General features: G+C 36.8%; 3 protein-coding genes across 4 annotated transcripts in view; all 3 read left to right on the plus strand.

The window, feature by feature from the left end:
- c9h19orf53 (chromosome 9 C19orf53 homolog) overlaps positions 1-822 on the plus strand; it is a 1,859-nt gene extending 1,037 nt beyond the window's left edge. The window contains exons 2-3 of the mRNA XM_008317251.3: positions 158-213; positions 298-822. Of these exons, the coding sequence (XP_008315473.1) occupies positions 158-213; positions 298-441 (200 nt within the window). The 3' untranslated portion in view covers positions 442-822. The remainder of the gene's footprint in view (positions 1-157; positions 214-297) is intronic.
- Positions 823-1,303: 481 nt separating this feature from the next.
- On the plus strand, positions 1,304-11,784 carry khsrp (KH-type splicing regulatory protein). Its single transcript, XM_008317252.3, has 18 exons — positions 1,304-1,540; positions 2,907-3,009; positions 3,086-3,139; positions 3,226-3,262; positions 3,364-3,422; positions 3,840-3,911; positions 3,993-4,050; positions 5,435-5,582; positions 5,992-6,090; positions 7,697-7,804; positions 7,893-7,995; positions 8,089-8,204; positions 8,290-8,589; positions 8,676-8,782; positions 9,250-9,335; positions 9,453-9,668; positions 10,118-10,290; positions 10,794-11,784. Exons 1-17 carry the CDS (start codon positions 1,451-1,453, stop codon positions 10,276-10,278), a joined length of 1,917 nt encoding a protein of 638 aa, XP_008315474.1. The 5' UTR covers positions 1,304-1,450; the 3' UTR covers positions 10,279-10,290; positions 10,794-11,784.
- A 1,113-nt stretch (positions 11,785-12,897) lies between these two features.
- Positions 12,898-21,760, plus strand: dcaf15 (DDB1 and CUL4 associated factor 15). Of its 2 annotated transcripts, XM_008317254.3 has the most exons (13): positions 12,900-13,098; positions 13,578-13,675; positions 14,235-14,373; positions 14,513-14,619; positions 16,490-16,635; positions 16,703-16,864; positions 17,566-18,108; positions 18,742-18,833; positions 19,375-19,497; positions 19,588-19,670; positions 19,757-19,861; positions 19,935-20,050; positions 21,139-21,760. In XM_008317254.3, the coding sequence occupies exons 1-13, from the start codon at positions 12,907-12,909 to the stop codon at positions 21,192-21,194; spliced, it is 1,962 nt and encodes a 653-aa protein (XP_008315476.2). In that variant the 5' UTR covers positions 12,900-12,906; the 3' UTR covers positions 21,195-21,760. The 2 variants fall into 2 exon arrangements, with proteins under 2 accessions (XP_024914699.1, XP_008315476.2); XM_025058931.1 differs by lacking the exon at positions 17,566-18,108 and having other exon boundaries at positions 12,898-13,098.
- The last annotated feature ends 600 nt before the right edge of the window (positions 21,761-22,360 follow it).

Consider the following 22,360-nt stretch of genomic DNA (forward strand, 5'->3'; position numbering starts at 1 on the left):
GCATACCAAAGTGCATCATACTAATGGCTTTGTTTTTTTTCGGTGGGGCAACTTTATTATAAATTATGTGTGAAAATCTATCTGATTATGCAATTGTGTACAAAAGCTAGCAAATCAGTTACTACTTCAACTGTTAACTTTTTTTTCTTTTATGCAGGACGGATCATCGCTCCCAAAAAGGCTAAGGTAGTAAAACAACAGAAACTCACAAAGGTAAGAAAGATTTTGTGAAAAGCGATCAGCCATTTCAGTTTCAATTCTGTCATTTACCAACAATAACATTGATGCTTTTTGAAGTCTTTGGAGGTTGCTATCCGGAATAAAATTGAGCAGGAGGTGACTCAGAAGGCCAGCACTTCCCTCCATAAGCCACTAAATGTGGTTAAAACACCTGACGTCAAAGGCATCTCTAAAGCAGCCCAACCAGGAAAAAGCTCTTGATAGGACTGGATACACCCTCTCTTGAGCTGCAGGTGTAGCCTGTCCCACAGGCAATCCCACAGGATTGTCTTGAAGCATCACATCAAAATATTTTTTTTAGCTATGGACTTAATTCAAGTTGTTTTTCTAAAACTGCTTTGCTAAAGTTGTTAAGGTTATTTATAGAAGTGTGAATACCTGTCAAAACTATGTATGATGTGTAAAAAGTGAGCATCAGAGGTCTGAGAACCAATTGGGCTAATTTTTGTAATAGAAATACTTGATAGTGATTTATTTTGTTGTTGCTTCTTCTGTGGACTCAACAGATCAATACTAACACCTTGTATTATCCTTTTATTGAATTATTTTGTGTACAAGAAAATAAAAGAATAGAAATGTTTACCCAGTCCATTTATTCATTTTTCTAACCACGTGTGTATGTGTATACACATATAGACATACATATGTATGTGCATATAACATTTGATGTGTCACAACACTTTCATTTTCACTTTTACTTAAAAATATTTTTAGCTCCCATCATCAGGGACAGTTTTGCACATCTTTTCCAAATTAAAAATCCCCAAATTAAACTTGTCGACTTGTTTATTGTAAATAGTGTGTCTGGTGTGTATTTATCTCTTACATTTGTTTTTAAAGTAAAGGTCTACGATTATCATTTTTCTTGCAATTTAATTTGTCGCTCATCCTGACTGCTACGAACAAATACACAACCATCCATGTAGAATCATTTGGATCACAATGTTGTTTTTCAACTTAGACTTCAAATTCACACTCCAGGCCACAAGGGGGCGGTAACGCCCCCGTGAACTGCTGCACAACGCCTCGTCAAACACAAAGGGAGGGGGGACTCGGAGGTCACCAATGTGTGGTTTTAGTAGCGGCTTGTTATTGGCACTCATTGATGTTTCCCCTCCTACTGGGTACTCGCGTAGCCTTCCCGCTTTAGCGCAACTCGACTCGGCCAAACCATTCTGTCCTCGGTGTCTTTTTAGCCTCTGTACATAGCATGTCTGAATACAGCGGTGTTCCGTCCAACGGAGTAAGCGCTGGGATGAAAAATGATGCATTTGCGGATGCGGTACAACGAGCCAGACAGGTAAATAAAAGGTTTTTGAAGAAAGCTTGTGAACTGCGAGGATACAGCAGCTTCTTTGCCAATGACGTTAGCTGTTGTGAAGTGGCTAGCACGCCCGCTTAGCTACAAGCAGCAGGTTTTATGTATATGAAATACTTGCGGGCTTCCCGGTTTTCTAGATTAGTTCGCACCGTATTCAGTTGTTATAGTTGTAAATAGACACCTCTGGGTGAGATAAAATTGCTAGCTTTTTAAGCTAAGTTAGTAACTTTGAATGTGCATGGTTAACGGTAACTGGGTCGTGATAAATTCTCATTTGTCATGAGAAACAATTAAACGTCTGCATTCGGTTCTTGCATCTACGATATGTAACTGGGATTCAGTGTTAATCGCAAATATTCTTTTCAGACTTATGTTCATGTGCTTTAAATACATGGCAGACCTGCATACTACCGTATTGTGGTGCAGAGTACGATTTGATACAGAACAATAACCGTGTAAAATAATGTTACTATTTCGTATGACAAAAGCATAATATACGTGTTTTTTTTTTCGTAATAATAAACATATAGTTATTTAAATCGTTGTTTTTACAGTCATTGCCACTGGCTGATCCAGTCCATATTCGGATTTCCACGGCAACCAGTGTAAAGATCAAAGCCGCTCACTGCGCTCACTGGTCCTTAATGATCAAAAGATAAAAGGGCATCACATTATGGCCAGTCAATTAAAATGTGATTTTTAGCAGAAATTGAAGCGCAATGGAATTTTCAGCACAGTGCTGGAAATTAACACGTTCCTATAATAAATTGCAGGCATTTTTAACGTCTAAGAAAGAAAACAAAAAGCAACCACGATTTACTTTGTTTCTTTAAAGCACAGTAAAAACGTTCAAGGAAGATGTCGCATCATAGATACATTTGAAAATAAAGTTTTTGTTGTCATTAAGCAAATTAATAGACTTTGAGATGATTGGGATTTGGACATTTCATTCAACATTTCTTTGAAGGTAATTGACTGTTTCACGTGCCACTGTGATCACAGGACTGTTACAGATGGTCTAAAGAAGGAATAATCATTGCAGCTTCTGTGTTTTAATGGGTTCTCCGTTGATTTGTATTGTCTTAGATTACTTCTAAGATCAAAAGTGGTGTAAGACACAGAACATGAAGAAAAATACATTTCTGAATATAGTGTTTAAATAAAATGTTAAAAATGGCAAGAGGCACTCAGGAGTACTGGAGACCTCAGCTCAGGAATGGAGAAATAATAACGTTGCACTGTTACTTTCTGTAAAGACAGTCTCAGTGGTAATATTATATTAATATAATTTAGTTTATGCTAATCATGACCCTGAAATCTTCATAACATGGTAACCCTTTTGCAGATTGCAGCTAAAATTGGTGGAGACGGTGCTTCATCAGGAAGTAACAACACTGGAGCTGAGGCTTTTCCATTTAAAGCACAGAAGCGTTCATTGGAAGAAGCAGGTTAACATCCCTACAAAAAGATTTGTATACTCTTTGAATATCTCATTTTAATACTTAGCTTTTTCTTGAATTTCAGATGAACCTGATGCCAAAAAACTAGCTTCACAGACTGAAAGAGATTTTACATTGTGTAAGTGTACTGCTCACATTTATCCTGTTAAAAAACAATCAATTTGCTCAGTTTTTTCAGCCACTCAACACTTGTTTCTTTTGTAGCTATTGGACCTAAGTTGGCTGCCCTGTCCCAGCAGAGGTATGTTGTTTTTATTTTGTTCTATTTAACCTTTGGTTCAGAGAAGGACTTTATCCTGTTAATTACTAACAATTTGGTTTGTTTGTTTTTTTTTTTGACAGTGTTAGGCCTTCTACAATGACGGAAGAATACAAAGTGCCCGATGCCATGGTTGGTCTTGGTCAGTAAATGTGTGTGTGCGCATGTGTACTTGTGTGTGTCTGTAGGTGTGTGTGCGTGTGTGTATATTGAGCTAATATCTGCGATTAATTGCACTATGTCCATAAATTAAGTAAAGATTAAAAATCCATTTGGAGCACATTTAGAAAACACAGCTGTATGAAAAAGATTTCTGTTCATGTAAGTGCTGCAGCAATCTTTAGACCAATCAAAATACACATCAGTTAAGATGCGATGTAGCCAGGCCAAAACAATTCCTTTTTGTTATTCCACTTGTGGTACATGGTTTGTCTCTGTTCATAAGAGTCGGTGAATATTCACTTTAAAAAATCTTTTTTTAAAAACACATTGTTTTTTGCAAAAAAAAGTATAACATGGTCAAACAACCTTGTAATGTCGCCTCTTTCTATCCCAAAAGTCATTGGTCGGGGTGGTGAACAGATAAACAAAATACAACAGGATTCGGGATGTAAGGTCCAGATTGCTCATGGTAAGATACGTGCATTATAAGAAAAAGCACAAAGGGATTTCACCTGCCTTTGCTTTAACATGCTGTTATATTGATTGACAGACTCTGTGGGACTTCCAGAAAGAGGTATTTCTCTGACAGGATCACCAGATGCCATACAGTAAGTTAGTGATCACATCTGTGTAAGAATGTTTGGCTAGGAAGCTTTTCTGATTCATGGATGTTTTTTGTGCAGTAGGCATATATAACAGTTCTACTGAGTGTCTTGGTCCTCATACAATCCCCTTGTCTTTCTAGAGATAGGGTGCAAGTACAAGCATGATCAGCAAGAACGAATGTGCTTGTATAATGTCCCATCTCTTAATATTTAAGAAAATATAGATATATTTAGTCATGCAAAGACTACAGAAAATGGAATACCTGAAAATATTACTAATTGAATTCTGAATTCCTTTGTCAGATGCAATTGTTAGTCCAGAAATTGTTCACTGTTTTTGCTGATGGAGTAAACATTATGCTGTGAGACTTAATGCATCCAGGAAGTTTCGATGGAAACATCAAAAAATGAGCAGTCACACACAGAAGCTAGATAAACTAGTATGTGATCAGAGAGATTCACACCGTGTTGTCGTTGTACTCCTTAATGACAGCGGGTCTTCACAATTGGACCTGGATTTTGTCAGTGACGCTCTGGTGCGGACCCAAAACTTTTTAACTCTTGGAAAGCCAAGGCAGGCCATTTGGACTGACATGGTAAAGAAGGCCCTCATTTCTTTAGCAGTGGTTTTCTGTAGCTCTCTTTGATTGTGAATGTTGCCACATCATTGAAGACTGTTGTCCATATCTTGTAAAATGTGGTGAATACTGCTCCAGTTCTTAAGTCTCGTTGGGTTGAGACAGAAAAGAAGCCTGGGTAGTAAGCACAAAGCTATAATGCACTCAGTATTTTATATATACTGTATATGCGTCATTCTATCTACTAATCTATGATGTGAGCTGGTCTCGGCCCACAGAGGACAACAGTTTTGCTGTTGGTCTGTAACTGTCAGCTCATCCAACCCTTCTGCCTCACCTATTGAGCTAAGCATCTTCAGTGCGAGGGTTTTTTTTTCTTCTCATCTAACAATTCCAGATCTGAATCTGCCCGTTGTTCTACCTCCTACAAAAGTGTAAAAAGTAAGGATGGATGAGTTGGATAAGTTAAAAGTTACAGCTGATATTCATAAAAAGGAATGTGAAACCTTTACTCCAATTTATAATTCTTTACCTAAAAAAATGATATCAAAAAAAGAAATTGGACTCACTTGTTGTCTTTTCCTGCGTTTTGCTGGAGTCTCCATTTGTCCTAGCAGGAAAACAAGCAAAAGGCCAGGACGTTGTCTTTTGAGCACATCATGACTTAGTAGGATAGCTACAACGAATCAGATGTAGAAGAACCAATCTACCACGGAACACAAATTAATATTCTTAATATGTCTCCAAAGGTTATGTAGTAATGGGCTTTTATTTATTGATTCTTTCTCTTTCCTTTTATCTGTCTTCAGGAGAGCCAAGGAGTTAATAGATGACATTGTATCCAGGGGTCATGAGTCCACCAATGGGCAGGGCGGTTCCATGCAGGAGATCATCATCCCTGCTGGCAAGGCAGGACTTATTATAGGCAAAGGAGGGGAGACCATCAGACAACTTCAGGTGAAAAGTTTTTTTTGTTTTTTTGTTTGTTTGTTTTTTATTTAAATGCTTATCTGTTGCAAAACCCAGGTAGACCTGAAGGAATGATCTGTATAAACAGAAAAAGAGGTTGGGTTACTCATTCTAAATGCATTAAATTGTAAATAAGAGTATTAAACATTTAATAAAAGTCCAAATTATTATTGGAGTCTATCATCAACTGCATTAAACATAAAATGCCAAATGTTACCAGGAGGTCACCTCTGAGTCAGATGAAGCTTTTTTTGGTGTACTACCAGGGCTTAACTTTGAAATGTGTACGTCTAGCTTAAAGTTTACATATACCAATTTCTTATATAATTTGTGTAAATGTAATTACTGGGTGAAAAATAAATATATTCATAAATATACTGTTTGAAAACATTTCTAGGAGCGAGCTGGAGTTAAAATGATTCTTATTCAAGATGGATCACAGCAACCAAATGTGGACAAACCCCTTCGTATCATTGGAGACCCATACAAAGTACAGGTAATCTGACTACTGTAACAGAAGCTTTAGTTGTGTTGTAACTGCATAAAAGGTTCACAAGTTCATGTAAACGGCCAATGTGTAGGCAAACTGAAGCGTTTGGTACAAATAGGTACATGTAAAATGAAGTAGCAGACAAATTGCAGAATCTTTCTTGGCTCTATGTAAAGTACTACAAAGCTCACGTAATGGTAGTTTCAGCTTTGGAGTATGAGCTTGTTTTCCTGTTCTCCGACACAGAACGCATGCGCAAAATGACGCTGACCAGCTGCTCGCTGGCCAGGGCTAATCATGCTGAAAATCGTCTCATTCCGATCACTGACCGGTTGATTGGTGCATCTCTGAAAAGGTTATATGCAGATTATTATTTCATGAATAGAAATCATAAAATCTTTGTTATTGTATAGGTATTGGCAGTTGGGACCAGACAATTGTCGCTTATTGGTTTCTGTTAAAAAAAATCGACATCATCCATCCCTAATTGATATGGAGATGACTATAGATGCACTGTTCTGATATTAACATCAGATATTGGTTCCTACTGTATATTGACCTAATTGGTTATCTGATGATGGGGTATTCCCTTATACTGACCTATGTAATAGAACTCTGTTTGGGACGTACATGTGCTACATTACATGTAAGCAGTAGGTCAGTAGAGGACAAACGAAGAGTAACAATGTGGAGTGTGACAATTCTATTGTAGTTTTCAAACTTAGGCAAATAAGTTTACAAAGGAATATGTTTACAATGAAGACAATAAACTTTCAACCAATAGCGTGAAAACGACAAAAAATACCAAAAAACATTTCTGCCGCCCACATGGAACACTTTGAGCTAAAGTTATACAATATACTATATATATCTTGATATTTTCTGTAAGAAATGGTACACAAGATGATTCAACCATATATTCCAAATCATATATTTTGCCAACAACATGACTTAGCTTAAAGCTGCCCACTGCTCACCTTGGTGATGGGTTAAAAGCGGAGGCTCAATTTCGTCGAATTCCCGTTTTACACTGACAATAAAGACTATAATAATAATAATAATATTACCTGTTTTTAACAGACTAAAGTTTTCTCCTCACCTATAATTTACTAGCGTCTTACCTAGTGTTTTGCTGTGTTGTTGCTCAATGTGAGGGGTGTGGGTGGAGCAAGGAGAGTGTGCGTGATTTGATATTTGAATTTAAAGATGGACAGAAAAAGAGAAACAAAGATGAGTATAAAGGATGATTTCATTCTATATCCTGAATTAAAAATGCATCAATATATTTTTAAACTTTATGTATTACCTATCTCTAACCACATCTGTAATCATTGCACACGTTTTTTTTTTTTAATTCAAATTAAATTGAAATGATATAGGGAAAAGCTTTAATTCCCATTTCCTTTTCAAATTTGGATGTGGATACACTCCTTCTGCAATTTATGTACTGTAAATTATCTTTGTAGAATTAATCCTATACAGAATACGTAACTATAAAATATACCGGTACTATGTGTACAAATATGAGAGTGTTAGCGGTGTTTATACAGCATGTTTAGTGTAAGTTTATGTGTACGTTCCTACTCGAAATTCTGTTGTATCTTTTCTGCAGGAAGCAAAAGAAATGGTCAATGAGATTTTAAGAGAGAGAGATCATGTTGGCTTCAGTGAAAGAAATGAATATGGATCAAGGATTGGAGGAGGTGGTGGCGGCATTGATGTAAGAATTTTTTTTTTGTAATTAAAAATGGTTCCCTCCGGATACAAAATATATATAATTTACCAAAGTTTATTTTGCTTCTTTGCAGTTTGCCGTGCCCCGCCATTCTGTTGGAGTTGTGATTGGTCGTAGTGGAGAGATGATAAAGAAGATACAGAGTGATACTGGAGTTAAAATTCAGTTTAAACCAGGTGAGCTCTCCAAACATTCATTGAATTTTCCCTATGTTATTCTTATTTAAACCACACTCTGTTGAACTGGGCTGTGACTGTACCGCTTTACAGATGATGGGACAGGTCCAGAAAAAATTGCTCACATCATGGGTCCAGCAGAAGCTTGTCAGCATGCTGCTTCAGTCATCACTGATCTGCTTCAGAGCATCCGTGCTAGAGAGGAGGGTGTAAGTTTGATGACCACTATTTGTTAATGTATATATTTTTTGTATGTAAGGCTTTTATAACAAACAAAACATTTTTTCGTTGTAGGGCCCTCCAGGTCCTGGGACAGGGATGCCGCCTGGAGGACGAGGGAGAGGAAAAGGTCAAGGAAACTGGGGGGGTCCTCCAGGGGGAGGGATGACCTTCTCTATTCCGGCTCACAAATGTGGGCTTGTTATTGGCAGAGGAGGCGAAAATGTCAAGTCAATTAACCAACAGACTGGGGCGTTTGTGGAAATATCCAATCAGCCACCACCAAATGGTGATCCCAATTTTAAAATATTTACCATTCGAGGCTCCCCACAACAGATTGACCATGCGAAACAGCTGATAGAAGAAAAGATAGAGGTATACTTTAATCATATCTTTAAGCTTTACTATGTTGCACATAGAGTAATGCATTGCCATTTTTAAATGTCTGTATTTTTGTCCAGTGCCCACTATGTCCAATAGGTGGTCCTGGTCCAGGGGGGCCATGTGGCTCAATTGGTCCCTATAATCCTAACCCATACAATGCAGGTCCTCCTGGTGGTGCTCCACAGTAAGTTTTCACAGAAATGTAGCTGAACCAAACTCAAATCTAAAATGATATGTTTCACAATACAACTTGGCAGCTGCAAATTGATTTCACTCCTCCTTATCTGCAACAGCCACTGACAAGTCCCAACAGACATGCTGTCAAACAACGCTGACACTGCCTTTCTTCCACTTATGTGGTCACAATCATAACTTTGCTTTTGAATAGCTAAAATATGATAGTGCAGGAAGATGCAGTCTATCTGCTATTAGCAGAACTACAAGGACATGAGCTGATCATCGTCAGCAACATGTTTGCTTTTACTTTATAAGTACTGCTAGATTGTCTCCTTATTTCCTCTTTTTTAATGTATAACTTTCCCTTGTAGAAATATGACGAAAAACATTAGTTAAGCTAATTAGTGATGTTGAACTGCTATTATTTTGAACACAACTGTGCATTTATGTATACTGTCCTGTATCTTTCTGCAGAGGAGCAGCACCTGGAGGTCCTCAATACTATCAGGGTTGGGGAAATGCATATCAGCAGTGGCAAGCCCCGGGTTCACATGACTCCAGTAGGTATTTTTATTTGGTGTTCCTCATTTTACAATACCAATTATTTATATTTCTCTCAAATTTGTTTTTTGTGACCAAGTTGGTAAAATGTATTAACGTATTCCACTCCTTTTTAGGCAAGGCAGCAGTAGACCCAAATGCTGCATGGGCAGCATACTATGCTCAGTACTATGCCCAGTATAACAACGGCCAACAGGCTGGGGGTGCTGTGCCAGCCCAGACAGCAGGAGGAGTTCCAACAGTGGCAGACCAGAACCAGCTAGCACAGACCTCAGGAGGGCAGCCAGACTATACCAAGGCTTGGGAAGAGTATTACAAGAAGATGGGCATGAGTAAGTTAGAAATCATTTTTAAAACTGGAATGAGTGAACAGATCATAAATATCCCAGCAACAAAGACAAAGTACTTTTGAGTTCTGAAAACACAAAAGTACATTTCTAACTACAGCAATATTTTATTTTTGATTTGGATTTGACCATTTTTACAAGTTGTATAGTTGCCTACTTCTTGGATACTTGTTACCATTGAGTAGTCTAGACTGATAGTTCTTACCTAAGCTAAAGGCAAAATTTATAAACGGTCAAACTTAAAAAAAATTAAAAGGACCAATCCAAACTCTAGACACTGGATTAGCATTTGTTTGTATGGAGTTGGTAAATATGTTTTTTTTTTTTGTTTTTTTTTTTTTTTTTTTTTTTTTAGGGTTAGGTCAAAATAATCACCTGCCTAACTGTTCATACAATGTACGGTATTGTTAAACTTTGTGCATGTTCTTTTGCAGCCCAGATGGGTGCAGGGGGAGCAGCTGCTCCTGCAGCAACAGGAGGAGGTGCAGCTGGAGGCCAGCAAGACTACAGTGAAGCCTGGGCTGACTACTACAGACAGCAGGCTGCCTATTATGAACAGACAGGGCAAGCTCCTGGACAGGGGACTTGTCAGTAGCCAGGACTACAGGTATTATAAGTTTATTTTATTGTTTTAAACATTTAATGTTTAGAAAAGGAAGAAAGTTAAAAGACAAGTACATATTGTATAGTTTAAAAGTCGTCTAAAAATATATTATTATTGAGTATTATAGTCACATTAAAAACATTTAATTGGTTAAAAAGTGCTACATTTGCTTCCAATATATTAAACCTCATTGTCAAATGTTTGTTTGTATATTGTACATATTTAAGAGTTAAGAGAAAAACAACACAATTGTGGCACCTGAAATTTCTCTGGAATGGAAATTGAATGCAGATTTTTATAAATGTAAGTTTTTTAAAATTTTTATCTATTTTACATGGTGAATAGTTTTATTTGTAGTGGGTTGAATCAATCCAGTTAGTTAACTTTTATTAGTAAATTTGTTGCACACAGGGACCACCAAACTAAAATGTAAATACTTGAGCAAGAGCATTTTACTTCACAAAGCAAACATGAATTGAGTAATGTTTTCTTTTGTCACTTTTCAGGCCCAGTAAATGAGTCTGCGTATTGGGCAGCTGTTACTGTTCTCTGGACTACTTTTCTGAAGACAGTTTTTTTGGACTTGTCAAGGCATTGATCTATACATTCACCCTGATATTTGACCCAACTCCCAGTTTTTTCTAATAAAAAAAAAAGGAGGGGGGACGTTTTTCCATGCTTGCAGCAGACTAAAAAATTACCAATTCTTTGCTTTTTTTCCCGTAAATGTTTAGCAACACAGCTTTGTGGGTTTATTGTAAGTAAATGGTCTGGTTTTTTTTTGTTCATATTTTAACATTCCTAGTGTTTAAGTTGCAGCTGTACATCTTGCTACAACTATTTTATTTCATTTGAGTTTATTTTTCTGCAGTCTCTGTATGCTTAGAAAAGTGTGTGCATGTGTGATTGTGCGGTTGATTGAACACTTTAATTTCTACAAAATGTTTGGATTATTTTTTTCAAGTTTTTTTTATGGTCTGTACCTAAGTGTTTTTCTAGTCCTGATGACTCTCGCATTTTAATTTTAAGTGTTATTTTTTATAATTTGTTTTTAAGTAGCTACAATAAAAATCACTATTTACCTGTATGACTGAGGTCAGCTTTTTGGTTTGGGTTTTTCTTAAAATTGTTCCCCTAAAACTATTGGGTAAAATATTTTTTTTTGTTAGTTTTATAGTTTGTGTTAGTTCTATAACTAAGAGTTTTATTTATATACAATATATATATAAAACACCATCACCTTTCACTGACTCTGTCTCACCTTTAGGTCAAACAAAGGACTTGAATTAATTAACCACTCGGCTGACTCCTTTGACTCACCTTGTATACTTAGACAACACAATGACTTATCCGTTTGCTGCAATACCTCAGTGTGTTTGCATCATAGATGGTTGGGTCTGCCATGTAAACAAATGCATGTGGATGTGGCAGCTGTATTTATTATTTAAAACATGAAGTGGCATTTAGCTGGATTTAATAAATATTACTTAAATGATGGAATAATGACTACTCAATGTTCAGAACTCAATACGAAAATAAAGAGACTTGGTCAAAATTTTAAAATTAAGAATGAAAAATTTTGTTTATTTGTCACTGACGTTAAAGAACACATTAGGGTACTATAAAACTATAAAGAACAGTTTTGAGTGTAAATTGCATGGATAGTTTCTTTTATAAAAGTCTGAACATGTAGATAATGGTATACATTCATCATCATTAGGGATGTAACGATGCATCGTGAATCGATTAAAAGTCGATGCACATGTATGACAATTTGCAAAATAAAAGTAATCGCGCAGCAAGACAAGTAGTAGTCTGTGTTATCCCAAAAAGGAAGCGGTCAGACCAAGACTTCAAGTCCCTATGTAGCCTAAGTAACATCTAGGTGTTCAAAATATCATGGGAAGAATTCCTTCCACAGACACAAACAGCCTTTCTGTACAGAAGGGAACACTTTCCAGTTATTTTTTTTTTTTATAGTTTTATGTTGTTTACTAAATTGACAGTTAGCGAGGTAAATAACACCAGACCAGTTTTACTTTTAATAAGAGGACATAATTGCTGTTGTGCACTGTTTCACTAAAGGATGTTAATTTTTTTGTTTTACTTTTAATAAGAGGAGATACATGGTGATGTGCAGTGTTTCTCCAAAAAAAATATGATTTTTTTTGTATACTGTTATTTAAGATAATATATGGGGTACACAGGACCATTTCATTTGGTAATGTCATTTTTAATAGTTCTTACAAATAAAGGATCATTGTATTTCATTTGCCTGGAGGTCATTTTGTTTATAAAAAAACTGTGATAAAATTGTATTGTGAACCAAAAAAACAAAAAAACAAACGCATATCGTATTGTGAGTTGCGTATGTCATTACATCCTTAAACGTCATTATTGTTAAACTACAATACAAGAATCTAAGTGTGTAAATGGTGGTACAATTTTCTTTCTCAGGACAAATTTGCACTATCATTGCCTCATATCTAGGAACGTTAAAACAGCGACAAGAAACGTTGTAGTTAATCAGAGACTATGTACTTTGTTATAAATTACATCAATAAAAACATATTTCAAATCTAGCTAAAGTAACACAACGCGTCTCCACTGTCTGCTCTGATGGATGCACCCGCCATCCAGAGAGGGCAGTCTCGTGCAGCCTCTGGACCAATCACCGCGTCTGTGAGTCCAACGAGGGAATCCCGGTGTAAAGTGATGGCGCCCAGCTCGAAATCAGAAAAGGCCAGGGACAAATACAAATCCCGAAGAAAACAAAAAGGCCATGTCGTAAAGCTGCTCATGCATGGCAGGGTAGGTCCACATACCCGTCTGAGTAAATAAGCGTCCCGGGTCGTACTAGTATGGATTAGTAGATCTTTGTTGTGTTAAGCTAGTTGCTATCAGCTAATTGCGTATAGTATTTTCTCTTAGAGAATTCAAACACATGGAAACAATCACCTTGAGCGGCTAAGTTGAATTATTTGTAAATGTCTGGGTTGTTATTAGGTCAATATTTTTGGACAAACCTTGTCTTTGTAGCATGGGTAATTGTAATTGAGTAATACTTTATTTTGAAATGATTACATAGACACTGCGTTAGCATCTACTGAGCTGCTAACACAAAACTTTTAATTTGTCTTAAAAAGAAATACCATTTCCAATAGCGACAGCATTTTACTGAACATGCAAATTATTACAAATGTTCCCTAAACGCACTCTTAATAAATGACTATATGACCCATTTCTTCACATTCTGTGTTCCTAAAGTTTATCTTTTTACTGTTTCGCAGGTGTCAGGACAGTTTTCTCAGCGCCTCTTCAGAAAACTACCACCTCGAGTGTGTGTCCCCTTAAAAAATATTATCAGTGAAGAAATCCTCAGATCAGGGTCAGTGTTTGTACCATTATTTGTTTCTTATCAAGAGTGTATGACACACATTTTTGGTTAAAGGACGTTTGAATCTAGTGGAATATACGACTCTTAATGGTATTGTAAAGGCAACCTGCCACCAAACTCTTAATCAAAAACTTAACTTAAGTCTTAAATTGTACATAGAATTTATTATTGTTAAGCATGTCCACGCATATGAGGTGGTTTACAGAGCATTCAGAGCATTTTCCAAGATGAATGCTGTTTTATTTGATATCATCTGACTCTCAGGTTTTCTCACTTTTACTTTTCTATACAAACAGTGATTTATATGTTGTCCCAGCCAAAATTTACCACTGCCTGGGACATGTTTATTGTCATGTTAGGAACATAATTAATTTCACAATTAATTAATTACTTATAAGGCAAGCAGTCTTACTATTATTTTTACTATTATTCTATATTGTGTTACATAAACAACACTTAAGAGTGGATTCTCCAAATCTTAGAATATTGTAGAGTTTTGTAATTATTAATTATAAAAAAAATGTCTAAGTTAAACCTTTCCTGGTTCTAGACATATTTTTCTTGGATTCACCAAATGTGGCCGCTACGTTCTGTCCTACACCAGCAACTGTGGGGAAGACGATGATTTCTCTTTCTATACCTACCAACTCTACTGGTGGGAGTTTAATCTGCACAAAAGACTCAGACAGGTAAAGGATTCTGTGTTTTGGTTCAGTCAGCAGGGCCATATTAAAAAAACTTGCATTTAATTCAACAGACCACATGTATGCTTTTCTAGTTGCCTACTTCTAACCTGCCTGGGATTTCTTTTGGCTTATTTATGTCTAGGTCCGTCATGTTCGTCTGTTTGGAGGGGAGGAAATCTACAGTGAACTGTACCTAACTGTGTGTGAATGGCCAAATGACCACTCAAAAATTGTCATCTTTGGCTTCAAGTAAGTATCGAATACATCCTTCTACAGCTATACATTGAACTAATTAATGTAGCACACTTTTTTTTATACTATTTTATAACACTAAAATGACATGTTGACCAATTTACTTCTGTTATTAAACAAAAATATTTTAAAATATGTATATGTCTAAAAGTCTATATTAAGTCTTCACATCAGTGGTACCTTTTAATACAATGGGAAGTATTATCAGTCTTGAGGCAAGACCAGGAATCAGATTGTGACCTGTTTGAAATGAAAATTAAAAAAATGTGTCCACTATGTAAAAGTCCAAATTGGCTGCTTTTGAAAGTTTTCTTTTTAAAGAAAACTTCCAATTCATTATTGAAACTAGTCTAATGGTACAGAGTACAGCAGGCTTGGATAAACCACAGCCAGCAAATATTGATTAAAACAAAAACAAGTCTGCAATATAAGTATGTATAGGTTTTCTTTCTCCATAATACAGCTTTTTAAATCCCCCACTAGATGGCACACTTTGAGCACAATTGACCTTCCCATCTGTAAAAATGAGTGGTCTGCTTTTCCAAAGCCTTGATGTCCTTCAATTTGGAAGGCATCCTTACTTTGAGCCCCTACTTGGATTTCAATTGTTAACTAGGGTTAAGCTCAAGACTTTGAGTAGACCATCTCAAAACTCTCACATCTTACAAGCTTCAGCTGTATAGGACCATTTCAGATATTATACTCAGATATAACGAAATGACAGAGACATTTAGCGCCACCTTCAATCTTTTGTTTTTCTGTTGTCACCTCCCTCCAAAATAATTGAATTTTTGGACAAGCCCATACAACCTGAAAATGATAAGCCATAGCTTTTCTATGTTGGCTTAAAAAAAGCCTCTGTTCTGTTTAAAAGAGAGCGATAAAATATCTTGCTATGTTCTTCCAGCCAAATTCTCTCAGCGATCTTGAGCAGGCAGTAGCTGTGTATGTTTCACATATCTCCATACATCGTCCAGCTGTCTGTCTTTCTGACAAATTGTTTTGGGGGTATTTTTTGATACCCCCTGACCAAAGTTGTGCTAATATTTTCTGAAGTTATATGGCTTATCAATTGTAATGTTCTCCGGATATTGTCCAGTGTCTGTGTGCTTAGGCCTGTATAGTCCAAATCAACCAGCTCCTGGTCAATGAATACCATTCTTTTGGATAGAATTGAAGCAAATGATCTGTGTTGTGTACTTTAAGGGCCAATATTGGTTTGTATACTTTTATTAGCATTTTCTTTCTTTTTGCAATGAAGGAGATTACAGCATCTCTCCAGTGTCATAGGTGCTATTTGAGCTTTAAATGTTTTGTACCATTCAAATGGACATCAATCTGTGTCTGGTGCCTTATTTGTTTTCAGCCTTGGTATTGCTTAATTTTGTTCTTCTGTTTTCATCTTTGCTATATTATATATATGTCTCCTATGGATAGTAGGCCTAGTGACCCTAGAAAAGTCCCTGAGTGTTATGTCTGTCATAGTCGGTTGGGTCTATAAATGTTAACAGTACAGTTGAACGGTCTATGTCTTCTGGTGTACCTTATACATTTTGTGTCTTTCTGGTTTCACTTTCTTTGAGGAGCCATTCATGCAATAATTTTCTACATACCAACTGAGGTATGTAGAAAAATAAGTACTTTATTTTTAAGACAGGTAAAACATTATTTCACACACCAATCAGACCCAATTCTGTAAACATCCACAAGACTGGTACATATTTAGACTTTTCTCTAATTTAGGTACATGTTTAACGTTATAATGACAGAATTTCTTGTTTTTGTTTTCCTGTTGTTTTTTAGTCATTAACATATTATGACACTGCTGTTTAAAGTTAATGTATGTCATTGTGGTTGCCTTCAATAGTACACGCAGTTCCAGCTCTATTCTGGCAAACTTCATGATGAGTGATGAGAACAACAGAGATATTTACATTACCATTGCCTCGATGCCTCCTCCTAAACCTTGCCCTCACTTCTGCTCAGTTTCTTCGGCCTCTAACATCAGTAAAGGTAAACACACAAATGCATCTGTAATCTTCTGTCTCTCCCTTTATCTCAAATCATTGTCTGTTTACAGGAAGTGGCGAATGTCTTGAACATAGTTATGTGATCAACAGCCGATACCAAGTGGTCTATCCATTTCCTACCTTCCAGCCAGCTTTCCAGCTTAAAAAGGACCAAGTGATTCTGTTAAACACAAGCTACTCCCTTGTGGCCTGTGGTATCTCACTCTGGCCAGGTAACATTCATTCATCATTCATTCTGTTTTATTGAATTTATTTCATTTTTAATTTAATAATGTTGATAATTTCTTTGTAAGGCTTATCTCCGGGGACTCTTTCCACAGTCCAAAACCATACAGTTTGGTTATATAAGTTAACAGTAAAAATTGACCATAGGTATGGATCTAAGTGTAAGTGGTTGTTTGTCTCTGGCTCTGCCATGTACTGCCAAACTGTCCTGAGAGTGCCCTCACCCTGGCCATCGGCTGCTTTGATTGTCTCCAGTCCACTGTGATCCTGAAAATTATTAAGCTCTAGAAGTTTAAGAAGTCAGTGCTCTGCACTCTTGATGTTTTGCATCAGTGGCTCGTGGCAGTAAAGGTTCCAGGCCATTGATCAGAACAGAGGGGCACAGCAGCACAGAATAATGCCTTTTTTCAGCTATGAGTATAAATAAATAATAATAAATGTTTTCCAGTTGTCCATAGATTAGATACTTTAATTGAAATATTTTACCATTTAGATCGTTGCAATAATGATTTTTTTCATAAGCGGATTATTTTTGAGCCCCTTTTTGGACCTGTTGCCCACAGTGCTTGTATGTATGTATAAACAGAAAACAGCTTTAGTTTGAAATCTGTGTGTGCGCAAACATGCACACAATAGGTTTATTATTTACTATTTACTATGACTTGGCTCTTTTGTATGTTTCTTGAAGGTAAGCAGGGCCAGTCCTCACAGATTCTCTACACCAAGAAAGGAACTTTATCAAGTCAGGCCTTTGCACCTCATTGCCCCATTTCTCCGACTACCTCTGCCTTATGTTCTCATGGATCTCTCGAAAATGAAAATCCACCAAGCAAACTTGCAATAATGCCCTCATCAATTAGCCAAACACAGGCTCATGTGGGAGCTCACGTCTTTAAATGTACGCAGAGAAGCAGCACCAGTGAAACCGAGAGCCCGCAAGAGAAGAGAGCAGTAGATTGTGGTGAAAAGGAAGAAACAAGTGAAGAAAGGACTCAACAACAAGAAAATAATAGAGAAATGAAGGATAATGAAGGACCAACAAACTTACCATCAACATCCACCGGATGCAAAGTTTTCCATCACAGTTCAGATAAAAATGCTATTTCAACACCTTCATCCCCCTTAAACCAAGTCCAGTCCCAGGAGGCTTCTTCTTTTGAGCCTGGATACATAAACTACTCTCTCCTGCATTTTTGCCCCCAGCAGCCAGGGACACCACAGAGGAGTACAGGTGACACCTAATGGCAGATTGTATTACCACATCATACACACAAAAAAGTTACGACTGAGCAGATTTTTTTTTTGCAGACAAAATACATTTTTTGCTGTTGACATTACAGACAACCTCTTTACACATCTGTCTTACTGCAAAAAAGTCCAGGAATATAAGGTCTATACGTAGATGATGATGATGATGATGATGATGATGATGATGGTGATAAAATATAAACATTACAGAGGTTCTTTTATTTTCCCAAGTTGTTTTTTAATACTCTGAAACCTTGAAGAACTTTGATAATAGGAAAATAATAATAAGACTGACTTAATTAGTTCAGTATGTGTTGTTTTGTCCACATGATGGCAAAATATCTCTGAAAAATTGCAGATTTCGGAAAATCTTGGCCTCCAAATACATGTTATACGCTGCTAATGAGCAGAACACAAGCTTTGGTGCGCTTCCATGCACAATGATTTGGGTGTACGTGAACCTCCTTTTGCGTGTACAAAAAAGTTGATTTCCAGTTTTCAGAGTATTCAACTTTATTATTATGAATGTATGCACTTTTTTAAACATGAAGCCTTTGGTTTAAATCAGGCCAAATCCAAATAGCAAACTTGTTTACATATCTGTTTCTATACTTAGGATATGAAGATGATAAGGTCCAGTTACCATTCACGGTTACTGATCTTAAAGGGCAGAATCTGCAGCTGGTAACTGGGCCATACAATGGACAGGTGAGGGGTATTTAATAATCCACTCCAGCTGATGAGCATTTTGTTTGCCAGTCGTGAGAAAACCAAATCATATTCTAGCACAGCCCACTCATGTCTCTATGACACAAATACCCTGTGAAGTGTTTTGTTAGTTCATCCAAAACATGTAACCTGTCTGTTATTTGTAAGATTGACCCCTTCTTTCTGCTGTCTTCTTTTTTATTGAATTAGAATTTTTTGTTAGATCACATAATCTTCGTCCCAGTTTACGATTTTTCTGAGATTAGACTTCACAATATTTCTTTGTTGTATTCACCACTGTTAATTATAGAGGTAATTACTTTTTCAGTTTTGCCATGTTATAACCAACAGGTTGTCAAACGTTATCTGATCAATCCTTATTATATATGATGAAATGAACCTACAAATGACCCTAATTAGGCATAAATCTGTCTGATGTGGAAAGAAGTCTGGTCTTGGCACGATTTTGCAAATCATTTATAGTCAGTTTCTGTGAGGTTGCTCTGTATGTGACTTGACGTTCTCTTTTTCCTGCCTGCAGGGTGTATGTGTGGAGCAGTTGACCCTAGATTTTGAGTACCTCATCAATGAGGTGATCCGACGTGATGCTGCTTGGACCGCCCAGTTCTGTTCCTTCAGTGACTATGATGTTGTCATATTAGAAGTAAGAGTAATGCACGTGCATACAGCATATTATTAAGAAAACATAACTTCAAATTCTATATTTACTCTTTGATGTGTGTGTGTGTATCAGGTATGTCCGGAAACCAACGTTGTGGTGATTAATATTGGTCTGCTGTTACTAGCTTTCTCCAAGTCAGATAAGGAACACTGCAGGTGTTTGTCTTTACCAGATAAAATAAAAAAAGCTCCTTTAGTTTTCCTGTTTGTTTATGTTTCATCTTTTTTTTTTTTTTTTACAGACCAAACACCTACCATTCCAACCTGCAAGTTAGTTGGGACTTAAACACAGGTGTGTGCTGCACTATGGGTGTGGGAGAACTGACAGAGGTCAAGGGTCAGACCAGGTAAGAAACCGCTGCCTTCATACTTCAAATGTTACCCTTCTATACTAATGGATGTTGGTGTTGTTTTTATCAGTGGGAGTGTGTGGAGTTCTTACAGGAAGTCCTGCGTGAACACAGTCATGAAGTGGCTGGTCCCTGAGAGGAGCTCCCGATATATAAATCGCATGACCAACGAAGCTCTACACAAAGGTGCGTGTTGTACCTACTCGTAGTTACTGGTACTTCATGGTTTTCACTCTGGGTACAATATTTACACATTGCTACAGGTATGAAGATGTGCTTTATCATATGACATGTCCTTTTGGATTCAGTTTTCATATTGTTCTTTTTACTTCCTGGTTTTTCCAACATTTGAGTCTGAGGACCATCCTTGTGTCTCCAGTTGGTTGGAGACCTATGTGGATATGATTCAACTACATTTTATTACTTGGATTACATGTTACATGGATTTGCTAAATAATTCCTGACTGTATTTGACAAAAAAGGGGAAACTATTTTAAAGTTGTCAAGTTCTGTTAGAATTCAACATCAGCTAACATTTGACAGAACAAAGCAGAAGTGATCATAGTGTTGTAACGAGGATTGCTGCTGTCCATTACACACCCAGGCTCGTGCACTGTTACTCACACTGATCAGCCTCTGACAATGGCCTCAGGAGTAGTTTCAGTTCCAGATTTTTAGCTGTACTGTTACTACATCCTCTGCCACACATAAAAGCATAAAAAAGTATTAAATAACATGAAGAACTGGAGGCTCGGTCGTAATGGTTCTATGGTTTGGTACAAATGGCTGTAAAAATAAAATAAAAAATGATAGATTATTTCTGGGCAATTTTTTGAGGCCCCTTCTAGTGGCTCCCACTTAAAAACTGCTGTTGTCGGTGATCACATGGTGGTAAAAGGAAAGGAAAGTGAACTCCTTGTTATTGTGACACTCACCACTGCACGCAACCAAACCTGACCTCTGCTTTTAACCCATCACCAAAGTGAGCAGTGGGCAGCTTTAAGGCCCTGGGGTGCAGTGTGTGGGGACGGTGCTTGCTCAGAGCACCTCAGTGGTAACTTGGCAGCTGGTGGATTCGAGCCTGCAACCTTCCAAGTCCACTTCCCTAATCACTAAATGAAAATGAAGTCCCTCATATCACTCTTTTTTGAGGAGTCTATTCTGCTATTCTGTGCCTTTTAACCAACAGTCCAATGTGTTCAAGGTACAAACAAGTGTGAAATCATGCTATGTTTTGAATTTGTCTAGCTAATATATCTTTGATTGAATTGCAGGCTCATCTCTACAAGTGTTAGCGGATGGTGACAGATGCACCTGGATTGTATTATAAAGAGGCTGAAATCCCATCAGTGAAACAGGGAGAAATGTCTTCACACCTCATGTCGTGAACTCATCTTCAGTATGCAGAAACATTTTTAAATTAGAAGATACTGCACTAATTATAAACCTTGGTCCTTTGTTCTCTCTATTTGAAACTCATCATAAGGATTACTGGGTTGGTTTTTTTTGTACTGTGTCCTGTATCCCAAATTTTAAGTCTAATGCAATAATTGAAAACCAGGAGCTGGACTGAAAAGGGTGTATTTTTGTTTATACATGAAGCCATTTTTGGCTTCATCAAAAACTAACTCTCTGCAATGCTGGTTTGGGGTTTACGTCTAGAGAGTTTAATTTAGAGGTCTGTGTTTAGTATTTGTATTTTGAAATAATTTAAATCTAAAACAAAAGGCCTACATATGTGCAGCTCACAGCTTCCACATGAAAGTAGTGCATTGTAGGATTTTACATGTTTAATATGTTCAGCCTCTTGTTGCATATTATTTTTTTACTCACTTTGGAGAAAAAAAAGGCCATTTTTGATTTGTTTATTTTGTTAAAATAAACCAGTAACTCATTTGTTGTGGTTGTAGTTTTTTGTAAAGATAATTTAAAAGGTCATGTCACACAGACTTGACTTGTCAGGAGTTGGGTGTCTACCTACAGTACCCTGTGTCACATTGAATTACTAAGCATATGTTGTATCTGCCAGAAATCATGAAATGTGTCTCAAATCAAGGCATTTAATTTTCAACTGCTTGTGACATGGAAAAGCAGGTGCTTAATAATAATTCTACCTCCTGCTCCACCCATACAGCAGGAGACATTTGTGTCACGCCTTTTTTTTTTCTTTACTGATAGGAGGCGTCTATAATGAGAAGAGGATAGAGTTTGTTGTTTGCATACACAAGTTGCCACCCATATAATGCTTGCTTACATGCATTGTGCTTTAGAAATGTGAAATTAAAAACAGATTTTATTTATATAATGTAAAGTTTGTTTATAATATATTTCAAGGTGCACCTAACGGAATTATAATTTTAATAATTTGTATGTGACGTTGTTGGGTTTTTCTTCAACCGTTTTATTAAGCTTTATTAAGATATAACATTTACAAATGTATATATATACGCCTCAACTAACAAACATGGCAAACCTAGGTGTACGTCAACAATATCA

Source organism: Cynoglossus semilaevis, chromosome 9 (genome assembly GCF_000523025.1).
Source record: "Cynoglossus semilaevis isolate Cse_v1.0 chromosome 9, Cse_v1.0, whole genome shotgun sequence".
Classification (NCBI taxonomy): domain Eukaryota; kingdom Metazoa; phylum Chordata; class Actinopteri; order Pleuronectiformes; family Cynoglossidae; genus Cynoglossus; species Cynoglossus semilaevis.

Excerpts from the sequence above, each read along its gene's own strand:
- dcaf15 (XM_008317254.3), top strand. The coding sequence starts at position 12,907 with ATGGATGCACCCGCCATCCAGAGAGGGCAGTCTCGTGCAGCCTCTGGA. Across the intron at positions 14,620-16,489 it reads ATTGTCATCTTTGGCTTCAA|TACACGCAGTTCCAGCTCTA; the intron begins GTAAGTATCGAA and ends TGCCTTCAATAG. Across the intron at positions 18,109-18,741 it reads GACACCACAGAGGAGTACAG|GATATGAAGATGATAAGGTC; the intron begins GTGACACCTAAT and ends TTCTATACTTAG.
- khsrp (XM_008317252.3), top strand. The coding sequence starts at position 1,451 with ATGTCTGAATACAGCGGTGTTCCGTCCAACGGAGTAAGCGCTGGGATG. Across the intron at positions 3,010-3,085 it reads GCGTTCATTGGAAGAAGCAG|ATGAACCTGATGCCAAAAAA; the intron begins GTTAACATCCCT and ends CTTGAATTTCAG. Across the intron at positions 3,423-3,839 it reads CGATGCCATGGTTGGTCTTG|TCATTGGTCGGGGTGGTGAA; the intron begins GTCAGTAAATGT and ends CTATCCCAAAAG.